This window comes from Stegodyphus dumicola, chromosome 5, assembly GCF_044657685.1.
Source record: "Stegodyphus dumicola isolate Sdum_Otavi_A_Nest chromosome 5, ASM4465768v1".
NCBI classification, from domain to species: Eukaryota; Metazoa; Arthropoda; class Arachnida; order Araneae; family Eresidae; genus Stegodyphus; species Stegodyphus dumicola.
Genome location: NC_140772.1, coordinates 165,598,516 through 165,610,492, shown reverse-complemented (window position 1 = coordinate 165,610,492; position 11,977 = coordinate 165,598,516). Strand labels below are relative to the sequence as shown.

At 33.1% G+C, this 11,977-nt stretch overlaps 1 protein-coding gene across 2 annotated transcripts in view; it reads right to left on the bottom strand.

The window, feature by feature from the left end:
* Positions 1-295: 295 nt before the first annotated feature.
* LOC118181396 (uncharacterized) overlaps positions 296-11,977 on the bottom strand; it is a 39,622-nt gene continuing 27,940 nt past the window's right edge. For both annotated transcript variants that reach the window (XM_085817337.1, XM_035350525.2), the window contains exon 2: positions 296-1,173. In XM_085817337.1, coding sequence (XP_085673463.1) covers positions 422-1,173 — 752 coding nt within the window. In that variant the 3' untranslated portion in view covers positions 296-421. The remainder of the gene's footprint in view (positions 1,174-11,977) is intronic.

Below are 11,977 nucleotides of genomic sequence, written 5' to 3'. Positions count from 1 at the left end.
CACAGTGTTGAAAAAATGCATTCTTGCTTAAACTTAATACTACAAGGATGCTTACTAATGCAATGGGAATTACATCAGGGCTGGCGCTAGACGTTTTGCTACACGATACAATATCCGTGGCTTGTAAATTATGCCGCCCAATCCTTGTCTAAATTCTAAAAATTTTGCCACCCCTAAAAGTGCCGCCTGGTGCAGGCGCAGAGATTGCACTGGCTCTAACGTCGCCCCTCTTCACTGTTAATAGTAAGAAATCAAACAGCCGTATTATCCCAGAAAGAAACCTTTAAAAACTTGCTGAAATTTCAAATATTTATTTGCAGCAATAAAAGACAATTAGGAATGCTAGACATTTAAATTTAAAAGTAACAAAAAGGAATGCTGGGATTAAGAAATATAGTAAAAGCTTAATTGTTAATTTGTTTTACGTATAATTTAACAGCCAGTTTACACAATCGTCTAAGCATGTGTAATTACTTAAGGCGTACACAGCTATGTAAATAGCAAAAATTTTATATAATTTTACAGGACGAAAGGTTCTTCCTTTTGAGCCTTCCCCGAAATGAAACCATCTGCAGAAGCCGTTAATAAGCTGACAAGCTCCTCGACCTGGAGAAGATCGAGATAGACCAAAACTTTCGGGAATTTCTAGTTTTTCGCTCTCTGCTTTAACGGAAAATTTTGGAGATGAGGGTATGTCCGATGAGCCTTTAGGTTCCTTAATTTCCACGCCTGCACATATCCTTGGATCAGAATTAATCAAATGCACGATATCGTTGAACCAGTTATCCACAATTAGGAAAGCATGTATTCGCTGACTTTCTAATATATCGTTGTTGGAGACTTTCAGGGCATCAAGCCATGTTAATAGTACCTGAGACTCCTCATGAAAAGTTAAGAGAGACTGTTGCGTTGGAAGTTTAAATTCATTAATTACAGTTTCTTTAATGCTTTGTAGATAATCTTTAGCTTCTTCGTTTTGAATTTCCATCCTGTGAATAGTAGTAAACACAAATTTCTTGAAATGAAACTCTGCTTCTGTATAGAGGATATCAAGTTTTTCTGCAACAGAAGGTGCTACTCTGATGGATTTAGTTTTTTTTATGTTGCTTCCTTTTGAAGATGTTGCTGGAGTGTTTTCAATGGGAATTTCTTGGCTTGCCATATTACAAGTACCTGGAAGGAATAAAAAAAAACACTGAAAGTTCATGTTGCGTTTACATTAAATTGAGTAATATTAATGCGAATATATCAGAAAACTTTGGGGTAAAAAAAGGTTCATCTTGAAACTTATTCCCCGTTTCATTTTTAAAAATTAAGTCCATTGATCCCCAAATAAATTCTGTAACGCGAATTTAAAGCCTTAATGTCATTTGAGTTATAAATTAATTTGTGAACAGTAATATAATATGAGAGCACGTTTTAATTTAAATATAAGGAACTGATCTCTAATTCGTAACCGAGTCTGATAAAAATAAAAGCTTTAGTAGATTACAGTTAAAACCAGTTTCATTTTTGCGAATAATTGAATGGAAATTAATAATTATTAATATAATTTTAAATGTTTTAGTTTATTATACATTTAATCCAATGATTACATGTCTAGGCTTTAGCAAAAGTATATAATACATGCAAGTCTGGAATGTACTCTATGTAGTTTTACCGACATTTTCAACAATGTTTAAAATATACAGAAAGGCAAAAATCGCGTTAAGGGCCATATACGAAAGTTAAATTGCAAGTCGAATTGGTTTTCTGATTTATATACAAGATGAGCTTAATTGGAATATGATAACTTAAAAACCGCGAAATAAAATTTGTTCAAATGATTAATATTAGAGCTCATAAAAATTTTGAAGTTTATTTTCTCTTCCGTGGGGGGTTAACATATTATTGTTAAACTTCTCGTTCACGAAAAAGATGCGAAACGAATAACTTCTAACTTAATGAAAAAAAAAAAAAAAAAGCGTTATTAGGGCCAAAAAGATAACTTATCAAATGAAGAGAAATTTAAAATAAACCAGGACGTATTAGAAATAAGAATGATGCATTAAATATATAGACCATATAAATGTTAACTCTTCTAGAACAATGAAGACAATCATGTTTTGAATCCATCACGTTTATATAGCGTCTGCCAGTCTCCTGGTGGATTTGAAATGCAAAGATGTGCTTGATTGTCAAGACAGCCTTTTGTTTATCCCAATTTGTCACAGGTAGTCAAAACATCCTACAAAACCGTCTTACGCATATGCGCGATTTCACAGTTAAAGAGTCTTATCTACGGTAATTCTAAGAAACGAAAGAGACGTAACATTTTTATGCTTGTCCTAGAAGTAAAATGAGCTTTCGGATCTCCAGCGAAAACATATTAATGCGCGTCTTTTATAAACTTGAAAGTAAGTAAAGGAACTTTCGCAAACTACTAGATTTTCGTAAAACGGCTGGATACCTTAATAACTGAATTGTAGTTACAAATAAAGTTGTGTAGTAAGTTACCTTTCAAGTTAGCACAAGCTTAAATTTGAACTGATCCTGCTGTGGCCCTTTTCAGATATTAAGAATTCGGTAATGCTCAGATGAGATTTTCGTGTGACCAGTACTAGTTAAGGTTTTTATTGACAATGCTTTAATAGCGATGGGGAAATTCCAATAATCGTTTTATATCCACGTTCAATGAATCGTTTTTCCACGATTAAAATTACGAAAAATTTAACCTACTGAGCGGATGAACGCCTTTACCCAATCATGAGATATTCTATTACTTGGTATAGGCTTGGTAAAGAAATTACTTGGTTTGCTTATAGTTTAAATGTTTTTAATGGCGTAAAAATGGACGCCTATGAAAACCGACTGAAGTAATTACACAATATATTTAACAAAATCTTTAAATAAACTTTCACGAACAGATTAAAAAAGCCGTGCTTATTAGGTTAGAAAGAAAGCGTAGAGTGTCAATTTATCTGTGATTTAGCAACACTTGTGTCTTACGTTTGTCTTTTGAAGCTTACCGGTATAGTAATAAACGTCTGAGAACTCTTGCTTCCATGTACAGTGCATTTAAATTACGACTACGACTTTGTTAAGAGCCACCAAAATTTGTTTAACGTATTTTATGTATTTTGATGCAATTAACCTCATTAGAAAAATTACTTCAAATTTCGATTCAATTATTTGGTACTTTTCCGTTTCGCCGGCGCAAATCTCGCCAAGCAGACTTACAGCATACAGTATACACATAAAATATTCTTAGAACTAAAATTTTTTATTTTGAAGGCATAAACATATTAATACGACTTAAAAGTTTGTAAAAAGGCAACAAAAAAGACAAATTTGTAAAGACAAATTTAAGAATTTACTATGCTTTCATGGTTCATCATCCTGATTCGCCGGTTCGTATCACGTGACCCAAAGTGATCTCATCTCACGTAAACTACGCTACAAAATATAATTCTCTCGGTAATTATCTGCATTAATTTCAAGTTAAATCTTTATTTGAAGTACAAGTTTAAATGCAAGAATTATTTCAATTCGTACGAATAGGTTACTCAGAAATTATGCAAAACCGCAGTGCTTTACTTCGCTAGTGCATTCTCATTAAATTGATGAATTCTCATTAAATTGATGAACTCTTAATTTTGCCTTTCCTATATTTTCGCCTTTGGGCGAGCGGTCTGATTGCATCCTAATTGACTTAATTATCGGAAATGGTCTTAGGGTATAAAATTTAACTATCTTTTGTAAAATTTCTATGTAATTGTATGCCAGTATTGAAAGAAACAATCTGATAAGAAATGGCTGCGACTTGTTTTGAAAATGAAGCGTAAAAGGTTACCAGCGAAGACATTCCTTTTGGCATCAGTTGTACCATAATTGGCGACTTTATCGTTTGCGCCGGCAAAACGGAAAAGTACCAATTATTTTACTTTTGAATATGAAGCTCATTTACCGAAAGTTCTTATGCCATTAAGTAAACTCGCGAAAGAAATCTGCATTGAATTTTTCCGTTAGTAATGTGTCGTAATTCCACTTTTCTGAATTGCTAAACAGAATTGTGAAAATACGAAGCTTGAAGAAACCTCTTAAAAATCATGATACTTCAGAAGTGAATGTAGCAAAATTGATAAATTTATTGGAACTTACTTCTCTAAAATACTAATCACAATTGGCGACTATTTAGGTCTTGCAAGAGCACGTAATACTACTATTGGCTTCTTTCTAACTTTCATCATTTCATGGTCTGAATCAGATGGCTTCGCAAGTCGCAATTTTGGGGTTTTACTTTAAACGTTGAATCAGTGGATTGGGCGAAATGATTCTCTTACCTTGCGCCTTTAACATTATTCCCTTGGAGTTTAAGCTATATAAAGAACAATATCTATCGAAATAAATTCCGTGACATTAAATTCTAAAAGTGCGTTCTTCAAACTTTATAGGCCATCGCAACCCTTTATTCAATCATATTTTTGCAACTCCCCGCTTTCTTGATAAGTACAAATACATAAAACTTATTATTTAGTACATAATTTATTAGCTCTGATTAATTATGGCAATGATGAAAGTATTTCAACACTTGTAAAAATTACAAATTTAATCCAGTATTTAAATTTTTTTGTTAGAAGAAGGATGTAGTTTAGTATCGTTATTTAATACAGTTGTATTTAGTTTCTTTGATGTCTTGTAATCCACAGGAGGAGGAATTTTCGAGTTTAAACAGAATATTAAATTTTATTTGGATTTAAATATCAAAAATTTGTCTGCGTATACAGTATTATACTGGTAACTTCGAAATCTGTCTGCAAGAGAAAAAGTGGCACTTGCATTTCCGAGAACCAGGACTAAAGAGAAGGGCTAGCTCATAGAGCGTTTCCCCCTGAAACAGGCAGTGAGGAGTGATGACGTAGCAATGATGGCACTGAGCGCGGAGATGCAATTGACAACATAGAAATTAGCGTTTTAAATTTAAAGAATCAGCGTTTAAAATGAGCTGTGTGTGAAAGGTAGCTATAATTTGGAAGAGACAATGTTACTGCAGTATGCATTTTACACTGAACATTACAAAATTTAATAGTACTTACTCAATTTTAAAATAATAGATAAAATGCGCTACTCTTTGCATAAAGTTCCTTTTTTTATTTGCAGGGATTTTTTTTTTCTTTAAATGCCTGTTTGTTTCTAATCATTTCTTTATCTGCATGTTAACTAAGAACTGTACTACTGCTAAGATAACTATAATAACAGCTATTTAAAATTAATCAAAATAATAACCTTAAATTGGCATAGTTTTAAACGTGTATGGTTATATATGGCAAAATTTCTGCTAATCTAAGTTTGAGTTTCAGCCTAATTGTAAATTTTACATTAGCATATTTTTCTCCCGATTCATTATAATAACATATTTTTTAAAAAATAATTTTGTAACTTAGGCTTACATCAATATTTCATTTAAATAAATACATGTAAGATTGTTATCTTAATTTAGACAAAACAACTTTATTCACAGTACCTAAAATAATTATTTAATTTTTCAAAAGTGGGGGTTAAGGGGGCAGGTCTTCTTATGCCAATTACTTTAATATTATACTTTATATATATTTTATCTAGAATGCTAAGCTAGCACAAAATTGAATCAATAATAACAGAGGATACAATAAAAATAACTGTAACAATATCTTAACAGAATTAGTTCTCATTTGAAATATACTTTACGCTATTAACTTCTAAAATGCAATCTAGAAATATTTCAAATCAAAACATATTATATATACTTACTTTTTGTCTCTCGTTTCCCTTGACCATTAAATAATTTGGTTTTAGTTTGTGACACAATTTAATTCTCTTTAATAATATCAACATTTAAAACAGTTCCATCTTCTAAAACAAATCCTTTATCTAAAAAGTGGTTTCTCAGTAATTTGAGCCCACCAGAGGCGAGCGGTAAAGTCGCTGAACACTGGTAGTTCGGTCCGAGTTTCGAATCCCGCGAACGGGCTGGCTGCATGGGCGTTTTCGTGGTTTTCCCCATGTGTAACGTGTATACGAGCCAGTTTCCCTTAGAAAGTCCTCCACGAAGGCATCCCTTCCCTTAGGCAGATAGCCCTAGTGTGCTTTGTCATAATTAAATATACCAACACTCAGTAATTTGAGGCAGTGCGCTAAATCTGAAAAAAACCCATATTTTTTTCGTTTGGAATACTGGATTTGGAAAATGAGAACTATTAATCGAAATCTGTAACTCTTTCCACAAAGTAGTAGATCCTCCTAAATCAGACACTATTGCTTTCACTTCTACTCTAGATGATTGAATATGTCTTATGAGTGAAAAAAGAAGTTTTTTCTTCATTGGAGTGTTAAAATAAAAAAATATTGGTTGTTTCCACTGCGAAATGAGACCTCTTATTAAAACAAACTGCACTTTTTGAAAAGGACCGATTTTGGTCCAGTTTAGAGTCATAGCAGAGTTTAGAATCTATGTGCATTTCGTCGAAACTGAGAACGCATATTTTTTCTACAGAATTCAAATATTGGCATCTTTCCTTCATTACAGCAAGAACATCACTCTGAATTCCTGGACTACATGAAAATTTAGTGCAGTCCTAAATATCCGCATATAAATGTGCTAGTGCTAGGTAAAGGAATTCCCATTTTTTCTTTCCAAAAATCGTAGCTTTTAGATGACAGAGCTCTTATGACAATGCAACGTGTAATATCTTCACTAGTCCACCGGATTTTTTCCTTCTTTTCTAGCAATGCGTTAATCTGAGTCTTTATAAAAATATGCTTTAGACGTTTTTCCAAATTCTCCGATCTGTTCTGTTTTTTCCTAAATTTCGCTGTTTGGGATTTTAATTTCTGAATTTCCGATACAAATTTCTTTCTAAATGTCGTCCACCTTCTTTGTCGCTGAGCAAACATTCTAAAATCTTTCTTTTCTCTGTTTGTCAATATTTTATTACAATTTTCTAAGGATATTATTTTGTTCTTCAAATTATCAATACATTCTTGTTTATCTTTACACTTAGGGCACTCAGGGATATTGTCACATAGGGCATTGTCACTTGTGAGTTTTATTTCAAAATCATTCACATTTGATTTATTATTGTCAGCTTCAATTTCGTTCTCGGCCTCAAAATAAATTTTCTTTGGGCTTAATTCCTGTAGTCTTTCAAAAGCACTCTGCATTAGTTTTTTCAAATCTCTCCGATTTCTTGGTGTTATTTTGTTTACTGCACACGATAAATTTACTTTCGGCACAGCATTGCATTTCAACAGTTTCTTTTGCGGCAATCCAAGCAAGCGATTTCTCATGTCATCTTCATAATCACTGCACAGAAAATGTTCGCTGCAAATTCTTGCTTTTTTCACATTAATAGAATCCTGTCTTCGACATTTATGTATCCATTCTTTCGTCAAAAGCAAATTGTCCTTGGGGAAAGCATGAAATACAATATCTCTTCCTTTCGTATTTCTATAAGTGTTACGGCACGTTGCTACAGCACAAGAAGCCATATTACATAAAGGATACTTTAAATATAGAATTTAAAAGGAAAACTGACTAAAACTATATATACACAAATTATTTTAAATATTTGCATTATTAGAAAACAAATATGTATGATTAAAATGAATTTGGGATATGCGATCTCCAAAAAATCGTCTCGCAACTGAATGAAACTACAGTTTTAAAGGCGCGAAATCAGAGCAGGTGCAACAGAGATACGTCAGATTATTCCCGGTTCCCCCCCCCCCCCCTCTATGAGACTCGCGTCGGCGAGGAGTCGAACAAAGGAATGACCTAGTCCTTCTATTTATCCCTGTCCGAGAACAGCCTTTGGCATATATTTAACTACTAATAAATGTACGCCTGCAGTTATCTTGTTCCTTTCCAAACACTGATGTAATTACAAAATAAAATTAGGTCAACTTTCCCCTTGAAAATTGAGAGGGAATGAGTACCAGGTACTACAGCAGTGACATACTATTACTATCGCAACAATAGTAATGTTTTACTATTTAATAGATTAGCTTTATCGAAACATAACTACCTATTTAGAAAAATTAACGTAAGTAAATCACGTTGAACAGTCTATACGCAACTTTTGTTAAAATTGGGGAACGTTAATAAAGCATCTATTTACTAAACAAACATGTTGAATCTTTTGGCGGAGGGAATAAATAGAAAAAGTATTTATGTATATAATACATATGGTTGTTGCCTAAATTACATCAAAGTTCACAATAAAAATATTCTAAACCTGTTATACCTTCTGAAGCTTAACAGTCTGATGAAGCGAATGGTGCTAGTATTCATTTTGAGAAACAATGGTCTAAATCATTAAAAGCACCTACGTATTAGCGCTATCACCTTGGTGCATTAGTGACTTTACTGAAAAAGGATGATGACTTAATTACAAAGAATTATTTATTACATCTGTAATATTACATATTTCACGCTTTAGTTAGGTATTTATCCCGATAATCAATAAATATAGTTGCTTTATTATTATGCTTTTTTATAAACTTCGTGGCTATCGCTTTAAAAATAGATTTAAAGCAATTCTTTTTAGCACTTTTGTGGCAAAAGTATTCCTGCAGATATTTTATCGCAATTTCTTCTCTTACAGAGAAAATGCCACAAAAATTTATCCTAAAATTGAATTGAATTGAAGTTAAAAAATACCACGGTTTGTTTATAAAAACAAATGAACTTGGAATATGCAGGAAACAAAACACATGCGAAAATCGCGATATCGGTTTTTGAAATGGAGAGTGGTTATATAGTCATGGTTTATAGAATTTGAGGATTTTGAAATTCTTAGCGATTTTTACAAGGAGGTTTGGTTTATCGAGATTACGGCAAAGCACACTACAGCCACATGCCTAAGCGGAGGGATGGCTTCGTGGAGGACGTTTTAGGAGAAAATTGGCTGGGATTCCACATGGGGAAAGCCACGAAAACGCGCATGCACCCAGCCCGTTCGCGAGTTTCGAATATCGGACTGAACTACCGGTGTTCAGATACTTTACCGCTTGGCCACTGGCGGGCCTTTTACAAGGAGGTTCTGTTTATCTGCAATACAGTATTAAATATCTGAAGCCTCTGAATCTGGTCAAAGATACTAGCTGTATGGGGTTTTCCAATTCCTGCTTCCCATTATTAAACACAGGCAAGAGCCAATATCCTACAAAAGTCCTCTATGATGGGTGTTCCTTTTAAGGTTGGCTGTGTACTTTAGCAGCCAATCGGTAAAATCCGTGAACACCGATAGTTCAATACAGGTTCAAATGCTGGGAAAGGATTCGCCATACGAGTTGTTTTCGCAGTCTTTGCATGTGCAATATGAATCCTTAAGTGTTCTTCGAAGGCATCCTTAGGGAAATAACTTTAGAGTGCTTTGCCATAATCTAATACTTAATTCAAGGTTGTAGAATTTTTTTTTTGTAATGAATAAAGCAAACGAAACTTGAAGCATCTGCTGTAATTAACACAAATGTTTTAAAGAAAAGACGTTAAAAAATTGAGAATTCAACTAACAGTACTAGAATACAAGAAAATGAAAGTTTTTTTTTTTTTTTTTTTTTTTTTTTTTAACGAGATAAAACGTTTCAAAATCTCAAGAAATGAATTTTTGAATTTGCGGTAGTGTACTCGCATCCAGCATTGCCGTTTTAAAATTTTAGCTTCATTTGAATTATGTAAGAGATTCTTTTCGCAGTCTCAGGATCGGTTCTCATTTACGATTCCTTTACCTAATCATGACAGATTATCTTTGTTAAATTAAAAATGGTCTTAACTGAAACTTACCATATGCATTATATATTTTGAACGAGATCAAAAATGCGTAGATTTCAATAAAAGTAAAGCGCATTTTATTACAATCAAAGCAAGATTGTTCCAATAGGGAGCTAATTTACATTGTAAAAACATCATATTATCTTGAGATTTATGTTTACAGAGAAAATGAAATTAACTCATTAAAAATGTTATTAAGGAAACTTCAATTTGCAATGTTTTAAAAACACTTTAAGTAATGGCAATAGCGTGTTTTCTAGGAACATCAACTATAATATTCTAGTGCAAAAGTTTAAATATTATACTGCATTCATAAGCTTCCGATTAACTACACAATGTAATACTAACGTTACATTAATTACGTAAACAATTCAACTTATCTCGCCAAAATATGAGCCCATTACGAAAATAAACAAAAACGGTGTACAATTTTTTGAATACATTTTAATATATTAAATTGCATAGAAATAACCGATAACTTAATGTTTTGTATGCAAATATTTTTTTGCCCCCAAAAGAAAACGGAATCTAAAAATATTTGCTTGCTGAAAGCTAAAAATGCATATTTGTACAGATGTCAAAAATTGCATTTTGAAATTTGATTTTTTTCAAAATCTGTAAAAAACAAATTGACGTCACCTGATTTCATCCAATACAAAATTTAAATATTCGTCTCATGACTATGAAGTCTGTTATAGAGTAAACGTTACATTTAAAGAGTTATTCATGTTAAGAGAAGAAAATTTCAAAGTAGGATTTAGTAGTAGAAAGTAGGATGCGCCATACTCATTGAACTAGGGATAAATTTAATTGTTTGGTTATACATGACAAAGTAGAGGGAGATTTTCTTTTACCTTCGAAAAGAAGTCTTCGAGTAGGACATTTCAAGAGAAACTATAATTTTAGACTACAACTTGGAGGAACTATGAAAATTATGCAGCGAGCCCTTTCAATGCATTGAAGCAAAATTCGAGACTACGTAGTGAGGGGATAATTCTAGTTATATTATCTACTTCAATAACTAGTAGCTTACAATTCCCACTGTTAAAGTTCACTAAAATGTCTACTTTGCACCTAAAGCATAATTAGCCCCAAGAACTTTTATATATTCAGTGAGGAATCAATATCATACATGGTAGTACTTTCGTGTTACAATTTCAAAGTGGCAAAGAGGTTTAATTTAGTACTTGTAGAAAATGTCAGTGAAACATCAAGAATTTTCCTTCAGCCGACAAAGTTTGGTTTATTTGATTGCGAGAAAGCATGGTAGGGCTATCTGCCTAAAAAGGAGGCATGCCTTCATGGAGAACTTTCTAAGAGGACACTGATTCGCATCCACGGGGAAACCACGAATACACTCATGCAACCAGACTATTTAACTGGAATCGAACCCAGATCCTAAACTACCTGCGTTCAGCGACTTTTCCGCTCAGTCGCTAGTGGACCCTTCAGACAGTCAACAGGTCTCGCTCACTCGGCTGTTTGGCAATTTTTTGGCTTACCCAATATTATGCAGATCATTTTCCTGATTTTGAAGTGAAACAGTTGTTTATCAGCTTCTAGATTTCGTTCATTACACATTTATGAAGTATGCCAACTAAGAAACTTAATTTGGGAAGGAATAAGTTCAAAAGATAGACATAAAAGCATGATTTTAAATAACAATAGTAGTCGCTAAACACTTAGCGACAGCCTGGCTATTATTTTGCTTAATTGGTTTAATCCTAGTATCCGGTGCACACGGGATTTGGCTACTTTTGGCGACTTTGATGATGAGCAGTAAAAACTGGACATATACGACGAGTAGTAAACGGGTCATTCGAAGAATATATATAGTTATACATAGTATATACTATGTATACACAATGTATATACACTATAGTATATATATAGACGTTCTTTGGATCATGTTTGGTGTTGGCGATAATTTTCAAAATCGCGCCAAGGCTGCACCGTATACTAGGATTTTACCGCTTAATTTATCTGTAATAATGAAAAGGCATCCTGAGAAGTGTCTATATGCTATAGACAAGAAGTGAGGCAGTGCGATACAGAATGGTTTTTAATTGGTCGTCAGCTTTCAGAAATGCGCAATGCAAGCGAAAGGCAAGAAAACGAAATATGGCTATTTTAAGAAAACAATTACAATAATGAGGTAAATGATTATATTTGAAGTTGACTGAATTA